At 44.7% G+C, this 25,864-nt stretch overlaps 1 protein-coding gene across 8 annotated transcripts; it reads left to right on the forward strand.

Moving 5' to 3' along the window:
• The first annotated feature begins 287 nt into the window (after positions 1 to 287).
• On the forward strand, positions 288 to 18,269 carry LOC139388683 (RNA binding fox-1 homolog 1, like). 8 transcript variants are annotated; one of them, XM_071135510.1, is made up of 12 exons: positions 288 to 755; positions 5,147 to 5,383; positions 12,206 to 12,385; positions 12,520 to 12,573; positions 12,701 to 12,793; positions 12,880 to 12,949; positions 13,336 to 13,407; positions 13,782 to 13,920; positions 14,024 to 14,078; positions 14,180 to 14,247; positions 16,696 to 16,777; positions 16,965 to 18,269. In XM_071135510.1, exons 1-12 carry the CDS (start codon positions 669 to 671, stop codon positions 17,007 to 17,009), a joined length of 1,182 nt encoding a protein of 393 aa, XP_070991611.1. In that variant the 5' UTR covers positions 288 to 668; the 3' UTR covers positions 17,010 to 18,269. The 8 variants fall into 8 exon arrangements, with proteins under 8 accessions (XP_070991611.1, XP_070991627.1, XP_070991619.1 ...); XM_071135526.1 differs by having other exon boundaries at positions 14,039 to 14,078; XM_071135518.1 differs by having other exon boundaries at positions 13,336 to 13,395.
• The last annotated feature ends 7,595 nt before the right edge of the window (positions 18,270 to 25,864 follow it).

The following is a 25,864-nucleotide window of genomic DNA, read 5'->3' on the forward strand; positions in this document are numbered from 1 at the left end:
CTACTGGGAGACTAAGAGCAGAGATGTACACACAACAAATGGACCAGAGTGTGTGTTGATTCATTATTTTTTTTTGTAAGTGTAGCTAATGCTTTTAGAAAAGTGATAGCCTACTAACCACCACACCCACTCAAACGACATGTTGCATGTGCACTCACAACAGAAGAGCGTGCATATGGTACCTAGTAGTAGCTAATTGACCGATTGAGAGAGAGGGGGTGGAGGTGGCAGAGAGAGAGAGAGAGAGAGACAGGGACTATTTATAATACCCTGAAACGGGACCCTTTACATGTGTTTCTGTCTGTCAGGCCGACCAACTGACAGGCTGACAGACACACAGCAGTGTTCTTTCTAACTTCTCTGCCATATCCTGTCTTCCTACCTAGACAGGTTGACTGTTTCTTAGTTTAGGGAGTTTGTTTTTATTTTTTAAAGCTGAGAGGTTGACTGTAGACAGTTATCCTTCTGACTTTACAGCTCTTCCTCTCATTCACTTGGACCTTCTGTGTTTTCATCACTTGGATTCTACTCTCTCTTCTTAGATTTTCCTACCTTGTTTTTTTCATCTCCTCTGAGCATACCATTCTCTCCCTTTCCCCCTTCACCCTCTCTTGTCCTCCCATCTCCCCACCGTTCCCTCTGTCCTGGTGGTTTTCGGGCTATGCACCATGCTCTCTTCTCCTACAATGATTCTTCAGCCTTACGGACTGCCCGTCTATCCCCAGGGTGCCCAATGTTACCCCAGCCTAGTACAGGTAATCTACCTCTGTCTCTCTCCTTGTTCCTACCATGTTTTAGGCCGGGTGTGTAGCATTGGATGTCTTTCTTGGTACTCTGTCAGTAGCCTAAGAGCCACATACAGAGATCAGCAAACTATCCTGCATAGCTGTTGGTGTGAACATGGGCCCCCATTGAATTCTGTATACATGGCTCTCATCTCAAGTGTCATTGAGATAGTTTGGTTTTGAGTCACTGGATATGCTGAATCACATTCAGATTAAATGTATTCAGGCCCAGTATTACACATTATAAATGATACTGTTTGTGTTTGTCATGATGATGATGATGATAGCAGTGGTTTATTGAACTAGATTTCAAAATAATCCAAATTATGATGTTTAGTTCAGAGTAGTTCACAGCAACTGGTTGCCAGTGTAGATTTGTGTCATGAGCTTGCAAACAGCTGCATCTAGGCCTAAATACTGTTGATAGGGCCAAACCCATTTGTTTTAATTGCAATGACACACTGGCAGTTATATTTAAGGTGGTTTTGTTATTGTGTGTGTGTGTGTGTGTGTGTGCGTGTGTGTGTGTGTGTGTGTGTGTGTGTGTGTGTGTGTGTGTGTGTGTGTGTGTGTGTGTGTGTGTGTGTGTGTGTGTTTGTGTGTGTGTTCCGTGAGTCCCTGATGACCCGTTGGTGAATGCCAGCACAGATATGATGTGTGTCTGGAATCTGTCTTCCTTGTCTCTCTGTGTCACAGCCCCTGTATTTTTAGCCTGTTCCTTGAAAAGTAGATTAACACAGAGAGAGAAGGCTCCCATGTCATGCAGATAAGGGGGACACTGATATCCTGATAGTGTGTAGCCTAAGTAGGGGATGAGGACCAGTGTACTGTGCTATGATCAGAACATAGCAGCGGAGTAAAATGTCTGACGATCTGTGTTTATGATCATATTACCTGTTCCATATTACTGTACTGTATGTAATATACACTAAGTGTACAAATCATTAGTAACACCTTCCTAATATTGAGTTGCACCCCTTTTGCCCTCAGAACAACCTCAATTTGTTGGGGCATGGACGCTACAAGGTGTCAAAAGCATTCCACAGGGATGTTGGCCCATGTTGTCTCCAGTGCTTCCCACAGTTGTGCCAAATTGACTGGATGTGTTTTGGGTGGTCGACCATTCTTGATACACATGGGAAACTGTTGAGCGTGAAATCCAGCAGCCTTGCGGTTCTTGACCCACTCAAACCTGTGCGCCTGGCACCTACTACCATACCCCGTTATTAAATATTTTGTCTTGTCATTTACCCTCTGAATGGCACACCGACACAATCCATGTCTCAGTTGTCCCAAGGCTTACAAATCCTTCTTTAATCTGTCTTCTCCCCTTCATTTACACTGACTTAAGTGGTTTTAACAGGTGACATCAATAAGATAGCATAGCTTTCACCTGGATTCACCTGGTCAGTCTGTGTCATGGAAAGATGTTTTGTACACTCAGTGTAAACATAGTGAATAGAGTAGACCATAGGGTGTGTGAGTGTTTTTGTCTGTGCTTTTGTATCCCCTGCTTTATGAGCCCTCTTAAAGGGCACATCCGCAGTTTCCTGTCATCTTCGGAGTGTAAATCCTCCAGCAGCTGTCCCAGCAACCACCTGTCTCAGAGCCGGTGACCTTTGACCCTAAGACCTGACAGCTGAATAGGGGGAGGAAGGACAGAGGGGAACAAATGGCAATCAAAAATAAAGTTGAGACACATGGAGAGATACTGTGTATAATGTTTGTTTGCTGACAATGTAATACTGTACTGGGAGTGGGAGACAAAGAGAGAGAGAGTGTGTGAAGGTGGCCAGTGCTAGTATCAAATAGATTATATTATCTCCCCCTATAAGACACTCTCCATGTATGGTGTGAGCTTGGGAAGGTCAGATATTGGGGGGTGAGGTGGGGCGGGGGGGACACAATACAGGCATGTGTGTCGGTGTTGACATGTCCTCTAACATAGTTACTGTGTGTACTGATTGCCAGGATCTGCCATGTGAAAGCTGAAAGGACAGTTTCTGAATGATTATGCGTCAACCCTGGAATAAACCCAGATATACAACACACATGCCTTCCAATATCAGCAGACAGGATGCAGAGTAGTACATGTCAAAACATATTATCTTTAAAGGTTTTACTCTGATTTTTTACATGGTTGTTGTTTTGGCCCATTTGAAAGCACTATATGTAAGATGATGTGCTAAATGACTAACCTTGTACATGATATGCCTGTAAATCTATTATAGAGACCTAATGCATTCTAGATGGTATCAGTCTCACTCCTGACCATCTCCCGGTGGAATTTCTAAAGTAAGAATTCAGAGGTATAGGAGGAACACCTGTGTGGTCTGTCAAGAGAAATCGTGTACTTTGTACTGAAACCCCTGATGTTTGATAGGAAGAATCTGAGACCTACACAGACAAGGTGTTCCTTTTCCACTCCTAGTGAACTAAGATAGTATATCTTATATTTAACATTACATTTACATGTTAGTCATTTAGCAGATGCTCTTATCCAGAGTGACTTACAGTGAGTTCATTCATCTTAAGATAGCAAGGTGGGACAACCGCACATCACTGTCATAGCAACTACGTTGATCCTCAATAAATGAAGTTATCAGCAAAGTCAGTGCTAGTAGGAAAAGACAAGTGTGAGTGTTAGTTCATATCTTAGTATAGTAAGACCTTTGATGCTGCGGTTTTACCTGCAGTAGCCACACTGTCTTATTAGACCTATGAGAATGTAGGACACTCTCCCTGCGTTACGTATCAGAATCAGCTGATCGTACAAGGTTTAATGATCAGATCAGCTTTCATACCTTCCTCCACTTCGCCCTCTTCAATTTCACCATCAGTCCTATCTCACCCCATCCGATGAGTGCAACAGCTGATGGACAGATAGAGAGAGAGGGGGAGGAGGAGGAGAAGAGGTTGGAGAGAACAACATGAATCTGTATTAAATTACAGCCAGTCTGACATATAGGCCTTTAGACCTTGTGACACTTACTATGTTTACAACTGTAAAGGACAACATAAAAATCTACTAATGGCTCTGCCAATCTTCTGGTTGACCTCTGGTCAGTTTCAGAGTAGAGATATAAGGGTTTATTAATGTGCTTTAATGTGAAAGATATAAAACTACCCAAATGTTTCCTGCCTGCTTTTGTCTCTTCAAAGAGTCTGGTCAAAAAGAAGGTATTGGAATGATATGAATATTTACAAGGCATAGGAATATTTAAAAGCCAATACATCAGCAATTACAGGGTAATAATAAGGATAGTATTCTTAGAGGTGACCTTTTAGTGGGCAAGTTGAAGTACGGCTACAGTATTAGCTTTTAATGTAGAAATTACACATTTTTGTGTAGCTCTCCTAAGTTTTTAGTGTTTCTGTGAGGAGTTGGAGGCGGTTAAAAGTTATTGACAGGTACAAATGACCACAGCTGGCATAGCCACCCCAGCTCCACCTCCCCCCAGCACTCCTGTCATGCGATTGGTGGTTAAGTAGAACTTATGGTGTAGTGGGCGGGTGGAAGCCGTCATTAAAACATGTGGCAGTTGTTGGACAATGTACCAGAGAATCAGACATGCAGTGACAGGGTAAGACAATCATCTATTCTCCTGTTGTGTCTGTGTCACCACTATCACTTTTCATTGTGTGAGAATTGGTCACGTCACTGTGTGAACTCTGCTTTCTTGCTGTTTATTTTGGTACATTGAAGAATCAATGGATTGGAATGGATTTGGTACATTGATTAGATGATCATGATGATGTTGAAGGTATTAGTCTGGGATCAGTTTAGTGCGGAGTTGATATTTCATTACAATTAAGTGTTTGTAGGTGCACTGTTTCGGCATAAGTGGTAAAGCATTGGATATTTGCCAGATACTCTTTTCCAAAGGATGCTGAATCCTGAATGAATACTCAAAAGGAATGGTATACCTATCATAGTGAGCTGTACTGTAGGTATGAGTCTGTAGTGTGGATCTTTCTTAAGGTCCTCTAGTTTTGTACCAGCTGTGCATATCTAAACTGCCCAGCACCACTCAACCATTAGACATTTCCCAGGTGATATTTTAGACTCAAAAACTCAGAGAATATGACTTTTATGAAGCCTGATGTCTTTGTGCTTACATTAGAGATGATTCTATGGGCAGTCACACATTGTCAATGAATGTATGCTGTGAATCTATCTATTTTTAATGTAATTAATGAATATGTGGTGATAGTATTAAATGTATATGTTTCTTATAACAAGAGTCACACTCACTATTACAATGTCAATATGGTTTATCCTACAGCTAGGTTGGATAGATACTATGACAATGTTATTTTGATTGATTATTGACTGATTCTCTTCTCTCATTCAATCCCAGGGAGGCCCTGGGCAGGAGGCCTGCCCTGGCAGTGGTGACCCCACCCTCCCCCAGGTCTATGCCCAGCCTCCCTCATACCCTCCACCAGGACAAGCTCCTCCCACACCTGCAGGCAGACTTCCTCCTCTAGACTATAGTTCCGCCCACCCCAACTCAGAGTACCAGGAGCATCACCAGCTCAGAGTCTATCAGGGCCCGCAACACGAAGGGGCTGACACTCTGGCAGCCATTAGCACGGTAAGAACAACATGATAGACTGGAGGTGTGGGACTATAGAAGTAGTGTCCAGGAAAGATAGAGAGACAGAGATACTTTGTAATCAAGATATGTAGCTACTGTATGTGTATATGGGGGAATCACATGTTGTTTGTAACCTATTTCTATGAGGGGATTTTATTCTAATCAACAACAACATGTCATACAAAGTTTGAGGAAATTCTTTGTCAGTAACATGGAACACACACACACAGAGGACCCTGCTACTTCTATGTTTAGCTCCCCAACTCCACTCCTGTGCCCATGTAGGGGAATCTCCTCTGGCACCCAGCAGAGCAGATAGGGGCAGCTGAGAGGAGATTCATTTTTGAAAGTGAATCCCCCCCATCTCTCTCTCTCTCTTTCCCTCTCCCATTTATCTGGAAATAGAGCAGGTAACCCCGAAGCCGTTAACATGCAGTATGTCTGTGTAAGATCATGCACCAGGTTACTGGTAGGGGGTCGGGTAAAGAAAGTTGAGAAAGGAGAAGTTAAAAACACTGGAGAATGGAACAACACAGTATTTAAATGTAGGATTATAATTTAAATGTATTTTGGTATATTGTATGGCATGTTATTAGGTAAGTTATCAGGGTTCAATGTAATATTTCCTACTATTTATTTTCATATAGTCTACAGCACAAATTGACATGTATTTGATGGGATCTTCTGTAGTTTCATTAGGAACAAGGCCTAGTTTCTGAACTTATAATGAGGAAAACAAGTACAAGTATGTTTATGTCCAGTGTCCTGGTAGGCTTTATATACTGTAGGTTATTACTCTAGACAAAGACAGAGGTGAATGGTGAATCAAGGTCAATGCATTGTGACTGTGAAGTCCTTTTCCCTGCCTCAGCAGCTCTTTCTGATGTCATAACTGACTTTTATGGCCACATTTATATATTCCATCACTAGAGCCCCTGACTTACAAGGTCCGTCCTGATTTTCGGGGAAAGTTGAGACGCCGCCACACATCATGGAGGTGGGGTCAACAGGGGAGGCCGAACGGGTGACCCCTCCCCCTCCGAAATATCGTCCAGGTTCAGAAATCAATTTTGCATCGTGACATGACACCAACATCCAACCCAACCCACCCACCCCTTTCTTCCACTCCCCCCTCCCCTCTCTTCACTGTCCCACTTCCCATGTTTCTGGTGTGTGTGTGTGTGTGAGGATGATGAGGAGGTGGTGTTTGTGTGAACCATGCTGCCATGGGAAGCCAGTATATAACAACATAGCAGTAGCCTGTATGTACTGTATGTGTTTGTGTGAATCTCTCTCTCTCTCTCTCTCTCTCTCTCTCTCTCTCTCTCTCTCTCTCTCTCTCTCTCTCTGTGTGAATGTGTCTCTCTATCCCTCTCCCTCCGTTTCTACCCCACTTATTAATACATGCCCCCTGGGAATCTTGAGTAATGATCTTTAACCTTTGTCAGAAAAAAGCAGCACCGTGACCCCAAACTGACATTTAGAACATTGAACTTTGACCCTGCCCGGCACTATGCCTCCCAGCTCCCACTCCTCACCCCAACCCAAGCTTTTTGCGCAAGTTCCTGCCTTGTTCACTTTATCTTTTTGTTTCATTTATTACTTATCGTTGCTCTGAGGACATTGTGCACATCTCTTTCTATCAGCCTTCCTATATTATAATGCTAATAATATCTGTGTTTTCATTTCTGCATATTAGGATCTGTATTTTGATTTGCATTAATATTTATCTGACTTCTTTCAAGCCTGCATTCACCTTGATTTTCAATTTAAAGATATTTTTCACTTTTGCTATTGTTTTCTTTGCTATTTTATTCTTCCTTTCACATTGCACTCTGCTCCCTCTCTCCTATCTCCCCCACTGCTATCTCCCTCTCTCCTATCTCCCCCACTGCTATCTCCTTCTCTCCTATCTCCCCCACTGCTATCTCCCTCTCTCCTATCTCCCCCACTGCTATCTCCCTCTCTCCTATCTCCCCCACTGCTCTCTCCCTCTCTCCTATCTCCCCCACTGCTATCTCCTTCTCTCCTATCTCCCCCACTGCTATCTCCCTCTCTCCTATCTCCCCCACTGCTATCTCCCTCTCTCCTATCTCCCCCACTGCTCTCTCCCATCTCCCCCACTGCTCTCTCCCTCTCTCCTATCTCCCCCACTGCTCTCTCCCTCTCTCCTATCTCCCCCACTGCTATCTCCCTCTCTCCTATCTCCCCACTGCTATCTCCCTCTCCCCTATCTCCCCCACTGCTATCTCCCTCTCTCCTATCTCCCCCACTGCTCTCTCCCTCTCTCCTATCTCCCCCACTGCTATCTCCCTCTCTCCTATCTCCCCACTGCTATCTCCCTCTCTCCTATCTCCCCCACTGCTATCTCCCTCTCCCCTATCTCCCCCACTGCTCTCTCCCTCTCTCCTATCTCACCCACTGCTCTCTCCCTCTCTCCTATCTCCCCCACTGCTATCTCCCTCTCTCCTATCTCCCCCACTGCTATCTCCCTCTCCCCTATCTCCCCCACTGCTATCTCCCTCTCTCCTATCTCCCCACTGCTATCTCCCTCTCTCCTATCTCCCCACTGCTCTCTCCCTCTCTCCTATCTCCCCACTGCTCTCTCCCTCTCTCCTATCTCCCCACTGCTATCTCCCTCTCTCCTATCTCCCCACTGCTCTCTCCCTCTCTCCTATCTCCCCCACTGCTATCTCCCTCTCTCCTATCTCCCCACTGCTATCTCCCTCTCCCCTATCTCCCCCACTGCTATCTCCCTCTCTCCTATCTCCCCCACTGCTATCTCCCTCTCTCCTATCTCCCCACTGCTATCTCCCTCTCTCCTATCTCCCCACTGCTATCTCCCTCTCTCCTATCTCCCCCACTGCTCTCTCCCTCTCTCCTATCTCCCCACTGCTCTCTCCCTCTCTCCTATCTCCCCCACTGCTATCTCCCTCTCCCCTATCTCCCCACTGCTATCTCCCTCTCTCCTATCTCCCCCACTGCTATCTCCCTCTCTCCTATCTCCCCCACTGCTATCTCCCTCTCCCCTATCTCCCCCACTGCTATCTCCCTCTCTCCTATCTCCCCACTGCTATCTCCCTCTCTCCTATCTCCCCACTGCTCTCTCCCTCTCTCCTATCTCCCCACTGCTATCTCCCTCTCTCCTATCTCCCCACTGCTATCTCCCTCTCTCCTATCTCCCCACTGCTATCTCCCTCTCTCCTATCTCCCCCACTGCTCTCTCCCTCTCTCCTATCTCCCCCACTGCTATCTCCCTCTCCCCTATCTCCCCCACTGCTATCTCCCTCTCCCCTATCTCCCCACTGCTATCTCCCTCTCCCCTATCTCCCCCACTGCTATCTCCCTCTCTCCTATCTCCCCCACTGCTCTCGCTCACTCATTTTTTTGGTGTAATATTTTTTTTCATCTTAATTTTCTTGTTTGGACTCATATAATCCCTTGGTTTTTGGAGGACCAACAGACAGACACTGGCATCGTGGTGCATTTTGGGATAGTGGATGTTTTGGTTTTGAAGCACATTACTATATCCTGTATGGTTTTGCATGGGGGCATTTTAATGAGATTATATTATGAAAATGTATTCCTGCAGGCTTACTGTTTACGTCGCTATATAATCTATGTCACCTGAACTACAAGGTTATTATGAATTTCTAAGTATAATTCATCACAATTATGTTCAGTATGATATTGTATTTAGTTACAGTTCCTCCAAAGTATTTATGTTGGGGAAGCTGTTACTTTCAGTATTGGCTGGTTGTTATAACTGAATCAACATGACTATGTAGCCTAATATTTAGTTAGTGTACAGCAGAGGAGGCTGGTGGCAGGAGCTATAGGAGGACGGGCTCATTGTAATGGCTGGAATGGAATTGATGAAATGGTACCAAACACATCAAACACATGGAAACAACTTATTTGACTCCGTTCCATGTATTCCTTTCCAGCCATTACATTGAGCCCATCCTTCTATAGCTCCTTCCACCAGCCTCCTCTGCTCTACATATTTTTCAAAATTTTCTAACGGGCATGTATTTAAACGCCTCACTAAAATGAGGTACTGTTCACGCCTCCTCACTCCTGCCTGAGAAGGATCACTGGGTGCTGAATGCTTATTTGGACTGAGTTGTGATCACTTGATTCAATTAAAATTATCACAATTTTTCCAATCCAATGCAATGCCTCTGTAATGGGACACTATACCAGAACATGTGAACTGTTTTGATAGATTTTAAAGAAACATTTTGTGGAAAAAATCTGTTTTTATCTCAGAATCCTTTTACTAAATTGTAAATTAGTTGTCTATTCAGAGGTGTACAAGTGCATGGACCAATTGGCAACATGTCCTTAGTTTCCTCTGTAATCTCCCCCCTTCTTTCTCTGCCTTTCCCTTGAAACCTTTTTTATATTCTTCTCCTCTTCTCTGTCCTTCTATCCTCCTCCTCTCCTCATCCTTTCCTTCTTCTCCTGCTCTCTGTCCTTCTATCCTCCTCCTCTCCCCATCCTTTCCTTCTTCTCCTGCTCTCTGTCCTTCTATCCTCCTCTCCTCATCCTTTCCTCCTTCTTTTTCTTCTTCTCCTGTTCTCTGTCCTTCTATCCTCTCCTCATCCTTTCCTCCTTCTTTTTCTTCTTCTCCTGTTCTCTGTCCTTCTATCCTCCTCTCCTCATCCTTTCCTCCTTTTTCTTCTTCTCCTGTTCTCTGTCCTTCTATCCTCCTCCTCTCCTCATCCTTTCCTTCTTCTCCTGCTCTCTGTCCTTCTATCCTCCTCTCCTCATCCTTTCCTCCTTTTTCTTCTTCTCCTGCTCTCTGTCATTCTATCCTCCTCCTCTCCTCATCCTTTCCTCCTTTTTCTTCTTCTCCTGTTCTCTGTCCTTCTATCCTCCTCCTCTCCTCATCCTTTCCTTCTTCTCCTGCTCTCTGTCCTTCTATCCTCCTCTCCTCATCCTTTCCTCCTTTTTCTTCTTCTCCTGCTCTCTGTCCTTCTATCCTCCTCCTCTCCTCATCCTTTCCTTCTTCTCCTGTTCTCTGTCCTTCTATCCTCCTCTCCTCATTCTTTCCTCCTTCTTTTTCTTCTTCTCCTGCTCTCTGTCCTTCTATCCTCCTCCTCTCCTCATCATTTCCTTCTTCTCCTGTTCTCTGTCCTTCTATCCTCCTCTCCTCATTCTTTCCTCCTTCTTTTTCTTCTTCTCCTGCTCTCTGTCCTTCTATCCTCCTCCTCTCCTCATCCTTTCCTCCTTTTTCTTCTTCTCCTGCTCTCTGTCCTTCTATCCTCCTCCTCTCCTCATCCTTTCCTTCTTCTCCTGTTCTCTGTCCTTCTATCCTCCTCCTCTCCCCATCCTTTCCTCCTTCTTTTTCTTCTTCTCCTGTTCTCTGTCCTTCTATCCTCCTCTCCTCATCCTTTCCTTCTTCTCCTGTTCTCTGTCCTTCTATCCTCCTCTCCCCATCCTTTTCTCCTTCTTTTTCTTCTTCTCCTGTTCTCTGTCCTTCTATCCTCCTCCTCTCCTCATCCTTTCCTTCTTCTCCTGTTCTCTGTCCTTCTATCCTCCTCTCCCCATCCTTTCCTCCTTCTTTTTCTTCTTCTCCTGTTCTCTGTCCTTCTATCCTCCTCCTCTCCTCATCCTTTCCTCCTTTTTCTTCTTCTCCTGCTCTCTGTCCTTCTATCCTCCTCCTCTCCTCATCCTTTCCTTCTTCTCCTGCTCTCTGTCCTTCTATCCTCCTCCTCTCCTCATCCTTTCCTTCTTCTCCTGTTCTCTGTCCTTCTATCCTCCTCTCCTCATCCTTTCCTCCTTTTTCTTCTTCTCCTGCTCTCTGTCCTTCTATCCTCCTCCTCTCCTCATCCTTTCCTTCTTGTCCTGTTCTCTGTCCTTCTATCCTCCTCTCCTCATTCTTTCCTCCTTCTTTTTCTTCTTCTCCTGCTCTCTGTCCTTCTATCCTCCTCCTCTCCTCATCCTTTCCTTCTTCTCCTGTTCTCTGTCCTTCTATCCTCCTCTCCTCATTCTTTCCTCCTTCTTTTTCTTCTTCTCCTGCTCTCTGTCCTTCTATCCTCCTCCTCTCCTCATCCTTTCCTCCTTTTTCTTCTTCTCCTGCTCTCTGTCCTTCTATCCTCCTCCTCTCCTCATCCTTTCCTTCTTCTCCTGTTCTCTGTCCTTCTATCCTCCTCCTCTCCCCATCCTTTCCTCCTTCTTTTTCTTCTTCTCCTGTTCTCTGTCCTTCTATCCTCCTCCTCTCCTCATCCTTTCCTTCTTCTCCTGTTCTCTGTCCTTCTATCCTCCTCTCCCCATCCTTTCCTCCTTCTTTTTCTTCTTCTCCTGTTCTCTGTCCTTCTATCCTCCTCCTCTCCTCATCCTTTCCTTCTTCTCCTGTTCTCTGTCCTTCTATCCTCCTCCTCTCCCCATCCTTTCCTCCTTCTTTTTCTTCTTCTCCTGTTCTCTGTCCTTCTATCCTCCTCTCCTCATCCTTTCCTCCTTCTTTTTCTTCTTCTCCTGTTCTCTGTCCTTCTATCCTCCTCCTCTCCTCATCCTTTCCTTCTTCTCCTGCTCTCTGTCCTTCTATCCTCCTCTCCCCATCCTTTCCTCCTTCTTTTCCTTCTTCTCCTGCTCTCTGTCCTTCTATCCTCCTCCTCTCCCCATCCTTTCCGCCTTCTTTTTCTTTGTCTCCTGCTCTTCCTCTGTCTATTCTCTGTCTCCTCTTCTTCCTTCACTCCTCTCCTTCCTTTCCCCTTCCTTTACTTCCTTTCTTTCCTCCTCATCTCCTCTATTCTTTCTTTTTGTCCTTTTCTTCTTCCTCTCTTCCTCTCCTCCTCCTCTTCTCTCACCCAGGACGATGCCCTGGTTCCGGTGACCTCTGACTCCCAGGCTCTGAGCGTGTCAGTGTCATCAGGGGGCGGAGCAGGAAGTGGTAGCGATGAGGAGGGGTCAGGCAAGGCCCAGCCCAAGCGTCTCCACGTTTCCAACATCCCCTTCCGCTTCAGAGACCCGGACCTCAGACAGATGTTTGGGGTGAGAGACACAACCATTGGTTATGTCCAGGTTTATTATCCACAAGACATGAAGTCATCCTACGAAACATTGTCATCTCGTATAACCTCAATGATAACCTGTGGACAAGATTGTGATCTGGTTTTGTCTTTCAGCAATTTGGCAAGATCCTGGATGTGGAGATTATCTTTAATGAGAGAGGGTCAAAGGTGAGAGACCACTCAATATCAGAAATGACAAACTGAACAAATGAAACCTGGTTGCCCTATTGTTTTTTGCCTTACCAAGACAATGACAAGTTGGACAATCAGAAATGTTTCTCCTTCCATCTCTCAGGGTTTTGGATTCGTGACCTTTGAGAGCGCAATGGAGGCAGACCGAGCGAGGGAAAAACTGAACGGAACGATCGTTGAGGGGAGGAAGGTTGAGGTGAGGAATAACTCTATAGTATGTATATCTTGAATATCTGTTTATCTGTCTGTCTTTCTAAGAAATTGTACCCTCTGTCTGTGCAGGTGAACAATGCTACAGCCAGAATAGTCACCAAGAAACCCCAAACACCACTTGTGAATGGTGAGGTTTCAGGTAAGATACCTCTTTCCGTGGCATGTGGGAGGGGTTGGACATGCACTCTGTACTTCTGAACTGTGTCTGTGTTTTCCCTTTATTCTCCATGATCTCCACTGTCTCTATCTTCCTTTACTTGTTGTTTAACCTCTTTCTCCTTCTTTCAACATCTCTCTCTCTCTCTCTCTCTCTCTCTCTCTCTCTCTCTCTCTCTCTCTCTCTCTCTCTCTCTCTCTCCCTTTCTCTTTCCTTCTCTCTCTCTCTCTCTCTCTCTCTCTCCTTCTCTCAACATCTCTCTCCCTTTCTCTCTTTCTCTCTCTCTCTCTCTCTCTCTCTCTCTCTCCTTCTCTCTCTTAACTTCTCTCTTGCTCTCACTCTCTGGCTCTCTCTCTCTCTCTTCGTAGCCCCCGGATGGAAGATCAACCCTGTCATGGGAGCGATGTATGCACCTGAACTCTACACCGGTGAGTTTCAATGTGAGTTTTCGGGTGAGTTTGATTATTTCAATATTAGTTTGTCCTTGTCATATATGTTCTAGTACTGTATCCCTATCAAACCCAATCGGAATTCATGACCCCTTGTAGCGGAGGTCAGTCAGACTCTTGTGATGAGGCCTTGCTACCTCATCACCAAGGAGGAGTACTATTTAGGTCTAATGGTTAAGACGTGGGTTTCCCGAGCAGGAGACCATGGTTCAGATCCCACCTGTGATACTCAACCACTCTTATCGATGGCTCCAAGAAAGCATGTTCCCTTAGGGGAGTCAATAAACCTGCTTCTAAAGGCAGGGTGGCTACAGTACATATCCTAGTGGGTACTGTAAGCTCTCTCTCTTTCTCTCTCTCCTCAGTTGCCAGTTTCCCCTACCCCGTAGCTGCTCCCACCCTGGCCTATCGGGGCTCACCACTGCGTGGGCGGGGCCGGGCTGTCTACAACACAATTCGCTCAGCTGCTGCAGCCGGACCCACTGCCATGCCCGCCTACCCTGGGTAAGATCATTTCTATCTTCAATAAATCTATTTTAAAATGAATAACCATTTCCATTGTGAGTGTAAATGATTGAATTCTCACTGTTTATTGTGTGAATGATAGAATGTCTCCTTTCAGTGTGTTGTACCAAGATGGATTATATGGGGCTGAAGTCTATGTAAGTGGACATTTTTCTTCTGATTTCATCTTATTTCAGGCTGTCTACCTTGTGTTTAGCTAAAAGTTTATCTTGTCTCTGAATGTCTCTTTTCCTATCAGGGAGGGTATCCTGCAGCGTACAGAGTTGCCCAATCACCATCCGCTGCCACAGCAACATACAGTGATGGGTGAGCAGCAGCGCCCAATGACTGACAATGTGACTCTGCTTGTATGAGGATTTCAAGGACTTTTTCCTTCAAATGGGGACTTAGAACATGAGATAAGCAGCACTCTAATGTTGAGGTAGTGTGGTCTTCAAGTCTGGTCTATGGAGCCTCACTGTTTGTTCTAACACAGTACTAGCACACCTGTTTAGTAACCTGGACGGACATAGTGAACGAAAATCCAAGACACTCAAATTAGAATGATACGTTTGGTATGGTACAGTGGGGCAAAAAAGTAGTTAGTCAGCCACCAATTGTGCAAGTTCTCCCACTTAAAAAGATGAGAGAGGCCTGTAATTTTCATCATATGACAGAAAAAATGAGATTTTTTTCCCCCAGAAAATCACATTGTAGGATTTTTAATGAATTTATTTGCAAATTATGGTGTAAAATAAGTATTTGGTCAATAACAAAAGTTTATCTCAATACTTTGTTATATACCCTTTGTTGGCAATGACAGAGGTCAAACATTTTCTGTAAGTCTTCACAAGGTTTTCACACACTGTTGCTGGTATTTTGGCCCATTCCTCCATGCAGATTTCCTCTAGAGCAGTGATGTTTTGGGGCTGTTGCTGGGAAACACGGACTTTCAACTCCCTCCAAAGATTTTCTATGGGGTTGAGATCTGGAGACTGGCTGGGCCACTCCAGGACCTTGAAATGCTTCTTTCGAAGCCACTCTTTCGTTGCCCGGGCGGTGTGTTTGGGATCATCGTCATGCTGAAAGACCCAGCCACGTTTCATCTTCAATGCCCTTGCTGATGGAAGGAGGTTTTCACTCAAAATCTCACGATACATGGCCCCATTCATTCTTTCCTTTACACGGATCAGTCGTCCTGGTCCCTTTGCAGAAAAACAGCCCCAAAGCATGATGTTTCCACCCCCATGCTTCACAGTAGGTATGGTGTTCTTTGGATGCAACTCAGCATTCTTTGTCCTCCAAACACGACGAGTTGAGTTTTTACCAAAAAGTTCTATTTTGGTTTCATCTGACCATATGACATTCTCCCAATCTTCTTCTGGATCATCCAAATGCTCTCTAGCAAACTTCAGACGGTCCTGGACATGTACTGGCTTAAGCAGGGGGACACGTCTGGCACTGCAGGATTTGAGTCCCTGGTGGCGTAGTGTGTTACTGATGGTAGGCTTTGTTACTTTGGTCCCAGCTCTCTGCAGGTCATTCACTAGGTCCCCCTGTGTGGTTCTGGGATTTTTGTAATCATTTTGACCCCACGGGGTGAGATCTTGCGTTGAGCCCCAGATCGAGGTAGATTATCAGTGGTCTTGTATGTCTTTCAGTTCCTAATAATTGCTCCCACAGTTGATTTCTTCAAACCAAGCTGCTTACCTATTGCAGATTCAGTCTTCCCAGCCTGGTGCAGGTCTACAATTTTGTTTCTGGTGTCCTTTGACAGCTCTTTGGTCTTGGCCATAGTGGAGTTTGGAGTGTGACTGTTTGAGGTTGTGGACAGGTGTCTTTTATACTGATAACAAGTTCAAACAGGTGCCATTAATACAGGTAACGAGTGGAGGACAGAGGAGCCTCTTAAAGAAGAAGTTACAGGTCTGTGAGAGCCAGAAATCTTGCTTGTTTGTAGGTGACCAAATACTTATTTTCCACCATAATTTCCAAATAAATTCATTAAAAATCCTACAATGTGATTTTCTAGATTTTTTTTCTCATTTTGTCTGTCATAGTTGAAGTGTACCTATGATGAAAATTACAGGCCTCTCTCATCTTTTTAAGTGGGAGAACTTGCACAATTGGTGGCTGACTAAATACTTTTTTGCCCCACTGTATGTATTCATTTATGGATGTTCATCATCCATTTCGTATGATATGTTACGAATGGCAACAATTCGTACAATATGTTAAGAATTTGCAATACGTATGATACGAATTCCAATTTGTTGTGGCTAATGTTACCTAGGTCGCTAACATTGGCTAGGGGTTAAGGCTAGGGTTAAGGTTAGGGTTTAGGAGTTATGTTAAAGGGTTAGGGGAAGAGTTAGCTAACATGCAAAGTAGTTACAAAGTAGCTAAAAAGTAATAAGTAATTGCAAAGTTTCTAGCTAAAATGCCAAAGTTGTCCGTAACGAAATTCGAACATGACGTTTGCGTTAAACGCCCACCCAGCCACTCAGAACCGCCCACCCAGCCACTCAGAACCGCCCACCCAGCCACTCAGAACCGCCCACCCAGCCACTCAGAACCGCCCACCCAGCCACTCAGAACCACCTCCTTTCCTTTTTGCCTTAAGTAACCTTCTGTCAAATATAACCGTACCAAACGTAACATATCATACTAATTTGAGTGTCCCGGATTTGTGTTTACTATGTTACGTCTAGTCTATGAGACCATGCTGGTTTAGTATGTTTTCTCATTTGGGGTTTGGTTTTGTCTGTCCATCAGATATGGCAGAGTTTATGCTGCTGCAACGGATCCCTACCACCATTCAGTGGGACCCACGGCAACATACGGCGTCGGAACAATGGTGAGCCTCTTTAAAACTCATAAGCAGTACCTCTCCAACGTTTAAAGTGTTCATATGACCCACTAAGTCCAGACCATCGTTTCTAGCCATGAGCCAGACTTTAATCAAGCCTCAAAAAGGAATCAGTCTCAACCCGCCGGTGGGCACCGATTCACCATCATCTATCATATCTTCTACTTATTTCTAGGCCAGTCTGTACAGAGGGGGATACAACCGCTTCACCCCTTACTGAGCTGCCCAATGGGAGCCTGGAAGCCATTCTGTGACCCCGCCACCTCATCCGGGATTGGCCAGTCCCAGGACAATAACTCAGGACAGGTTATGACATCACTGAGCTCTGTGTCACCTCCTGTCTGACTCCCTCCACTTGGAGACCGATCCAACCGACTGGACGTGTAAATACTGTAGTAGTTATTCACTATTTATTCTATCAGAGAATACATATAGGATAAAGAGCCTGATCTAATGTATAGACAGTTATTTAAAATCTTTATTTTACACTTAATCTGTATTGTTTGTGCCACAGATTTGTTCCAGGGTTTCAGAATGTAAAGATTTCTGCCTCCGTACCTGGGTTATAAGCTACTCTTTCACTATTCTAACAGAGAGAGTTGAATGTGAGCCATTTTATTTTTCATTGGCTGGACTTCATGGTGAAATACTGCAACTCAAGTGGCACAACAATACTGGTTTCTCTACATGGTGACCTTTGTAAAAAACGTTTTTGATCAACGTCTGAGCTTTTGACTTTTCAAGAGTCAAATTGTAGAGTACAATGACATTTTATACAGTTAAATAACTTATTTTGATGAGTTTTGTCAATGATGTAGCGCACTGTTTGAGGACGTTGAAGTGTGTGTGTGTGTGTGCTTGTGTGTTGGAGTATGTGACGACATCAATACTAAAAGCACAAGCTATGAGAGACAGCAATGGCACTGGTATTGTAAATGTGCACAGTAATCTTTTTTGAAATGCTTCTAGAACCAGAAAACTATAATTTGCATAAAATGTACGTATGTTTTTGCTTTCCTAACAATCTACCTCTGATTCTGAAAAAGTTTCACTTGTCAAAAAAGCATTCAGGAGCCATTACTTCTCTCAACTAATTAACTGTAACAAAACATTTTTTCTTATTTTCATTGTTGAGCTTCTATCCATCTTCTCTCTGCTTTGCATAATGCTCACCCCACTTTATCATTTTTCTATGGCAGCCTCATTCTGGGTTTTACTTCGCTCTGCCTGACAGGCTCGTAACCTCTAATGTGCTTTCCCTTATTTCTTCTGTCCTGTTAAACTCTATGACGTTGTCTGGTTTCCTCTTCCTGTTCTCTCGCCTGCTTCTCTCCATTCTGTTTGAGGATCTGTGTTCCATCCATAGAAATAATCAGATGAGTTCTAGTTCTATGGGTCATCTCTCCTTCTCCATCCTGTACTCAAGCTTCACTGTTGTTTATTTGCTGTTGACCTCTCAATAAAACATTGTTTCTGTTTCCCTTTCCTCTCCTCTCTTTGATTCATGTCATTTTCCTTTCTCTTTTTCAATGCCTCTTTTTGCAGTCCTTCACTCTTCTGCTCAAACTTATATTCTCAGTGTTCCTTTTCTCAACATAACTGTACGTTTTGAGGCTGACTGATACCAGTGCAAGAAGGTTGTGGGTGTTTTACAGAAATGACTGTCTGCATACAGTGCCTTGCGAAAGTATTCGGCCCCCTTGAACTTTGCGACCTTTTGCCACATTTCAGGCTTCAAACATAAAGATATAAAACTGTATTTTTTTGTGAAGAATCAACAACAAGTGGAACACAATTATGAAGTGGAACGACATTTATTGGATATTTCAAACTTTTTTAACAAATCAAAAACTGAAAAATTGGGCGTGCAAAATTATTCAGCCCCTTTACTTTCAGTGCAGCAAACTCTCTCCAGAAGTTCAGTGAGGATCTCTGAATGATCCAATGTTGACCTAAATGACTAATGATGATAAATACAATCCACCTGTGTGTAATCAAGTCTCCGTATAAATGCACCTGCACTGTGATAGTCTCAGAGGTCCGTTAAAAGCGCAGAGAGCATCATGAAGAACAAGGAACACACCAGGCAGGTCTGAGATACTGTTGTGAAGAAGTTTAAAGCCGGATTTGGATACAAAAAGATTTCCCAAGCTTTAAACATCCCAAGGAGCACTGTGCAAGTGATAATATTGAAATGGAAGGAGTATCAGACCACTGCAAATCTACCAAGACCTGGCCGTCCCTCTAAACTTTCAGCTCATACAAGGAGAAGACTGATCAGAGATGCAGCCAAGAGGCCCATGATCACTCTGGATGAACTGCAGAGATCTACAGCTGAGGTGGGAGACTCTGTCCATAGAACAACAATCCTGAAGTATATTGCACAAATCTGGCCTTTATGGAAGAGTGGCAAGAAGAAAGCCATTTCTTAAAGATATCCATAAAAAGTGTTGTTTAAAGTTTGCCACAAGCCACCTGGGAGACACACCAAACATGTGGAAGAAGGTGCTCTGGTCAGATTAAACCAAAATTGAACTTTTTGGCAACAATGCAAAACGTTATGTTTGGCGTAAAAGCAACACAGCTCATCACCCTGAACATACCATCCCCACTGTCAAACATGGTGGTGGCAGCATCATGGTTTGGGCCTGCTTTTCTTCAGCAGGGACAGGGAAGATGGTTAAAATTGATGGGAAGATGGATGGAGCCAAATACAGGACCATTCTGGAAGAAAACCTGATGGAGTCTGCAAAAGACCTGAGACTGGGACGGAGATTTGTCTTCCAACAAGACAATGATCCAAAACATAAAGCAAAATCTACAATGGAATGGTTCAAAAATAAACATATCCAGGTGTTAGAATGGCCAAGTCAAAGTCCAGACCTGAATCCAATTGAGAATCTGTGGAAAGAACTGAAAACTGCTGTTCACAAATGCTCTCCATCCAACCTCACTGAGCTCGAGCTGTTTTGCAAGGAGGAATGGGAAAAAAATTCAGTCTCTCGATGTGCAAAACTGATAGAGACATACCCCAAGCGACTTACAGCTGTAATCGCAGCAAAAGGTGGCGCTACAAAGTATAAACTTAAGGGGGCTGAATAATTTTGCACGCCCAATTTTTCAGTTTTTGATTTGTTAAAAAAGTTTGAAATATCCAATAAATGTCGTTCCACTTCATGATTGTGTCCCACTTGTTGTTGATTCTTCACAAAAAAATACAGTTTTATATCTTTATGTTTGAAGCCTGAAATGTGGCAAAAGGTCGCAAAGTTCAAGGGGGCCGAATACTTTCGCAAGGCACTGTATGTTTATGCAACTGTTTCTGGTTCAGTACCTTTGTACTGTATGGACTGAATCTTAACTTAAAATCAGCGCATATAACTTCATATTTGAGTTCTAGGGGGGCTACAGTATTTTACCCTAGACACCCAGCCCTGTACCTGCCTTGCTTTAGTGTGTGGTCTTACTGCGTGTGTTTCAACCTATGGGCTAAACCTCTTCTTTATGCAAAGTTCAGCTTTAGTTTTTGTATACTAATTTCCCCTCTTCCTTTACTGCTTTGTTTTCCTATCTTCTAGGAAGTGGAAAAAGACTTCTCTTTCCAAGCTATACTGTTGTTCTGTTTTTTCTCACTATTTCTAAGGGGAGCTTAACCCTAACCTTAACCCTACGAGATATAATTGAGGGTTAGATAACCATGCCTACAATATCAATTTGAAATAGAAACTAAAGTCACACTTTATCATGGTATTATTCAATTTCAACAACGGTTTGACTGTGATGCCTTCATCAGGGTATTTTGACATCTAGTAACAATGTATAATATGGAATAATATGCCTTTTTACTTCTACTCTGCTGTCTCTCACTCTTTCAAACTCTGCTTTCTAGTCTGTTATTTTTCTATTTACTTTATGCATGGCTTTCAGATTTATAATTTCCCTTTCTTTCAATCTAATGGCAATTTTAAACTTATTTAGCTTCATTTCTTCTCGTGTTTCTTCACTCTTTATCCGTTTCACCTTTTCTGTATTAATCTTATGGCTTTCTTTCTTCACCCTTTGTCTTCTTCTTTACTGACACATTTATCTTCATTTTCTAAACTTTATTTCTCTGCTTTGACACTTTCAAATCATTTCCTCACCATCTTGACTCTGTATCTTATCTTGTATTTCTCTAAATTGTACATTTGCTAGTTTCTTTCACTGTAATGTTACCTTCCTCGCCTCTTACTTCTGCTGTCCTCTTCTCTATTTTCCCAATAGCATTTCTTTATTTTCCCCTAAATGGTCCTTTTTCTAGGTTAATCTTTCCTCTTGCAGTCTGCCATTTACACAATCTTGCTTTTTATTTTCCCAACTTCTGTTTCTGAATTTTATTCCACTTTTCCTCTGCTACTGATATTCTGCAATTCTTTCCTCTTTGTTTCAGATTGACTCTTTCTTTCTAAACTCTCCTTTTTCTTTTTACACACTGTTCTCTTCGCTGTCTTGTAGTCATCTAGCTGTGCCACTTTTACACACTGTCCTCTTCACTGTCTTGTAGTCATCTAGCTGTGCCACTTTTACACACTGTCCTCTTCACTGTCTTGTAGTCATCTAGCTGTGCCACTTTTACACACTGTCCTCTTCGCTGTCTTGTAGTCATCTAGCTGTGCCACTTTTACACACTGTCCTCTTCACTGTCTTGTAGTCATCTAGCTGTGCCACTTTTACACACTGTCCTCTTCGCTGTCTTGTAGTCATCTAGCTGTGCCACTTTTACACACTGTCCTCTTCACTGTCTTGTAGTCATCTAGCTGTGCCACTTTTACACACTGTCCTCTTCACTGTCTTGTAGTCATCTAGCTGTGCCACTTTTACACACTGTCCTCTTCGCTGTCTTGTAGTCATCTAGCTGTGCCACTTTTACACACTGTCCTCTTCACTGTCTTGTAGTCATCTAGCTGTGCCACTTTTACACACTGTCCTCTTCGCTGTCTTGTAGTCATCTAGCTGTGCCACTTTTACACACTGTCCTCTTCACTGTCTTGTAGTCATCTAGCTGTGCCACTTTTACACACTGTCCTCTTCACTGTCTTGTAGTCATCTAGCTGTGCCACTTTTACACACTGTCCTCTTCGCTGTCTTGTAGTCATCTAGCTGTGCCACTTTTACACACTGTCCTCTTCGCTGTCTTGTAGTCATCTAGCTGTGCCACTTTTACACACTGTCCTCTTCGCTGTCTTGTAGTCATCTAGCTGTGCCACTTTTACACACTGTCCTCTTCACTGTCTTGTAGTCATCTAGCTGTGCCACTTTTACACACTGTCCTCTTCGCTGTCTTGTAGTCATCTAGCTGTGCCACTTTTACACACTGTCCTCTTCGCTGTCTTGTAGTCATCTAGCTGTGCCACTTTTACACACTGTCCTCTTCGCTGTCTTGTAGTCATCTAGCTGTGCCACTTTTACACACTGTCCTCTTCGCTGTCTTGTAGTCATCTAGCTGTGCCACTAGCTGTGCCACTTTTACACACTGTCCTCTTCGCTGTCTTGTAGTCATCTAGCTGTGCCACTTTTACACACTGTCCTCTTCGCTGTCTTGTAGTCATCTAGCTGTGCCACTTTTACACACTGTCCTCTTCGCTGTCTTGTAGTCATCTAGCTGTGCCACTTTTACACACTGTCCTCTTCGCTGTCTTGTAGTCATCTAGCTGTGCCACTTTTACACACTGTCCTCTTCGCTGTCTTGTAGTCATCTAGCTGTGCCACTTTTACACACTGTCCTCTTCGCTGTCTTGTAGTCATCTAGCTGTGCCACTTTTACACACTGTCCTCTTCGCTGTCTTGTAGTCATCTAGCTGTGCCACTTTTACACACTGTCCTCTTCGCTGTCTTGTAGTCATCTAGCTGTGCCACTTTTACACACTGTCCTCTTCGCTGTCTTGTAGTCATCTAGCTGTGCCACTTTTACACACTGTCCTCTTCGCTGTCTTGTAGTCATCTAGCTGTGCCACTTTTACACACTGTCCTCTTCGCTGTCTTGTAGTCATCTAGCTGTGCCACTTTTACACACTGTTCTCTTCGCTGTCTTGTAGTCATCTAGCTGTGCCACTTTTACACACTGTCCTCTTCGCTGTCTTGTAGTCATCTAGCTGTGCCACTTTTACATTTTTTTGTCTTTGATCATTTCTGTAATTCTGCTTCGCTCTACACTTTGGTATATACGTTCTCTATTAACATGAACTATTTCCTAATACTAACATTACAACCTCCTGATTCTTTTACCTGACTTGTGAGTTCTATCTTTCTGTTTGATTTAAGCTAGAACTCATTTCCAATTTCTTCTTTTTCTATTTTCTGTCATTTATTTTGCTTTCCTATTTTAAAGTTTTCTAAATGTTCTGTCCATCTTCTTTTATTTCTCAGCTGTCATTGCTTTCCTTCACTCTACTGTGCTGTCTTCTATTTTTTGTTTCTCTATTACTTCTTCTTTCCCTCTGCTCCTCTGTCCCTCTTCAGGACCTCCTCTTTCCCTCTGCTCCTCTGACCCTCTTCAGGTCCTCCTCTTTCCCTCTGCTCCTCTTTAGGACCTCCTCTTTCCCTTTGCTCCTCTGACCCTCTTCAGGTCCTCCTCTTTCCATCTGCTCCTCTGACCCTCTTCAGGTCCTCCTCTTTCCCTCTGCTCCTCTTTAGGTCCTCCTCTTTCCCTCTGCTCCTCTGACCCTCTTCAGGGCCTCCTCTTTCCCTCTGCTCCTCTGTCCCTCTTCAGGTCATCCTCTTTCCCTCTGCTCCTCTGACCCTCTTCAGGTCCTCCTCTTTCCCTCTGCTCCTCTTTAGGTCCTCCTCTTTCCCTCTGCTCCTCTGACCCTCTTCTTTCCCTCTGCTCCTCTGTCCCTCTTCAGGTCATCCTCTTTCCCTCTGCTCCTCTGACCCTCTTCAGGGCCTCCTCTTTCCCTCTGCTCCTCTGACCCTCTTCAGGTCCTCTTCTTTTCCTCTGCTCTGTCCCTCTTCAGGTCATCCTCTGCTCCCCTCTTTCCATCTGCTCCTCTTTCCCTCTGCAGGTCCTCCTCTTTCCCTCTGCTCCTCTCTGTCCCTCTTTAGGTCCTCCTCTTTCCCTCTGCTCCTCTCTAGGTCCTCCTCTGCTCCGATCTGTCCCTCTTTCCCTCTGCTCCTCTGACCCTCGTCAGGGCCTCCTCTTTCCCTCTGCTCCTCTGACCCTCTTCAGGTCCTCTTCTTTTCCTCTGCTCTGTCCCTCTTCAGGTCATCCTCTGCTCCCCTCTTTCCATCTGCTCCTCTTTCCCTCTGCAGGTCCTCCTCTTTCCCTCTGCTCCTCTGACCCTCTTCAGGGCCTCCTCTTTCCCTCTGCTCCTCTGACCCTCCTCTTTCCCTCTGCTCCTCTTTAGGTCCTCCTCTTTCCCTCTGCTCCTCTGACCCTCTTCTTTCCCTCTGCTCCTCTGTCCCTCTTCAGGTCATCCTCTTTCCCTCTGCTCCTCTGACCCTCTTCAGGGCCTCCTCTTTCCCTCTGCTCCTCTGACCCTCTTCAGGTCCTCTTCTTTTCCTCTGCTCTGTCCCTCTTCAGGTCATCCTCTGCTCCCCTCTTTCCATCTGCTCCTCTTTCCCTCTGCAGGTCCTCCTCTTTCCCTCTGCTCCTCTCTGTCCCTCTTTAGGTCCTCCTCTTTCCCTCTGCTCCTCTCTAGGTCCTCCTCTGCTCCGATCTGTCCCTCTTTCCCTCTGCTCCTCTGACCCTCGTCAGGGCCTCCTCTTTCCCTCTGCTCCTCTGACCCTCTTCAGGTCCTCTTCTTTTCCTCTGCTCTGTCCCTCTTCAGGTCATCCTCTGCTCCCCTCTTTCCATCTGCTCCTCTTTCCCTCTGCAGGTCCTCCTCTTTCCCTCTGCTCCTCTGACCCTCTTCAGGGCCTCCTCTTTCCCTCTGCTCCTCTGACCCTCCTCTTTCCCTCTGCTCCTCTTTAGGTCCTCCTCTTTCCCTCTGCTCCTCTGACCCTCTTCTTTCCCTCTGCTCCTCTGTCCCTCTTCAGGTCATCCTCTTTCCCTCTGCTCCTCTGACCCTCTTCAGGGCCTCCTCTTTCCCTCTGCTCCTCTGACCCTCTTCAGGTCCTCTTCTTTTCCTCTGCTCTGTCCCTCTTCAGGTCATCCTCTGCTCCCCTCTTTCCATCTGCTCCTCTTTCCCTCTGCAGGTCCTCCTCTTTCCCTCTGCTCCTCCCTGTCCCTCTTTAGGTCCTCCTCTTTCCCTCTGCTCCTCTCTAGGTCCTTCTCTTTCCCTCTGCTCCTCTCTAGGTCCTCCTCTGCTCCGATCTGTCCCTCTTTAGGTCCTCCTCTTTCCCTCTGATCCTCTCTAGGTCCTCCTGAGCTCCGATCTGTCCCTCATCAGGTCCTCCTCTTTCCCTCTGCTCCTCTCTAGGTCCTCCTCTGCTCCGATCTGTCCCTCTAGGTCCTCCTCTTTTCCTCTGCTCCTCTGTCCCTCTTTAGGTCCTCCTCTTTCCCTCTGCTCCTCCTCTGCTCCGATCTGTCCCTCTAGGTCCTCCTCTTTCCCTCTGTCCCTCTTCAGGTCCTCCTCTTTCTCTCTTTCCCTCTGCTCCTCTCTGACATACTTTGTCTTCCTCTTTCCCTCTGCTCCTCTCTGACCCTAATTAGGTCTTCCTCTGCTCCACTCTGTCCCTCTTTAGGTCCTCCTCTTTCAGCTTTGTATTTAGTTCTTTATGCTGTTTTTCTTCTCCATTCACCTGTTCTGAATGCTTTCCTGTCTTCTGAGCTCCTGTGAAAAACTGCTTTCATCTTTCAGTAGTCTAGTCAAAATATTCCCTCTCCTCATGTTCTATGCCCCTTGCTTTAATTTTTCTCTTGTACCTGCTGTCTGTCACCTCTTATTCCTGTGTGCTTTTCTCTTCCTATAACTTATTTTCCTTCATTATGAATTTACACAGAAGAGATTAATCTTGTAGAATTTTCTCTCCACGACATGCTAATGAGGATTTCTATTGCTATTCTGTGGCTTGTAGCTTTAGTGCTTCTTCAGCCTACTCAATTTCCTCATTATTTTGCATGCCTTTTCCCCAACTGCTCTCTGGTCATACTGTGAG

This window comes from Oncorhynchus clarkii, chromosome 3 (genome assembly GCF_045791955.1).
Source record: "Oncorhynchus clarkii lewisi isolate Uvic-CL-2024 chromosome 3, UVic_Ocla_1.0, whole genome shotgun sequence".
NCBI classification, from domain to species: domain Eukaryota; kingdom Metazoa; phylum Chordata; class Actinopteri; order Salmoniformes; family Salmonidae; genus Oncorhynchus; species Oncorhynchus clarkii.

What these genes read in the sequence shown, in the direction of transcription:
- LOC139388683 (XM_071135510.1), top strand. Translation starts at nt 669, where the DNA reads ATGCTCTCTTCTCCTACAATGATTCTTCAGCCTTACGGACTGCCCGTC. An exon ending in TTGAGGGGAGGAAGGTTGAG is followed by an intron (nt 12,794 to 12,879) that starts GTGAGGAATAAC and finishes CTGTCTGTGCAG; the next exon opens with GTGAACAATGCTACAGCCAG. An exon ending in GCCATGCCCGCCTACCCTGG is followed by an intron (nt 13,921 to 14,023) that starts GTAAGATCATTT and finishes TGTGAATGATAG; the next exon opens with AATGTCTCCTTTCAGTGTGT.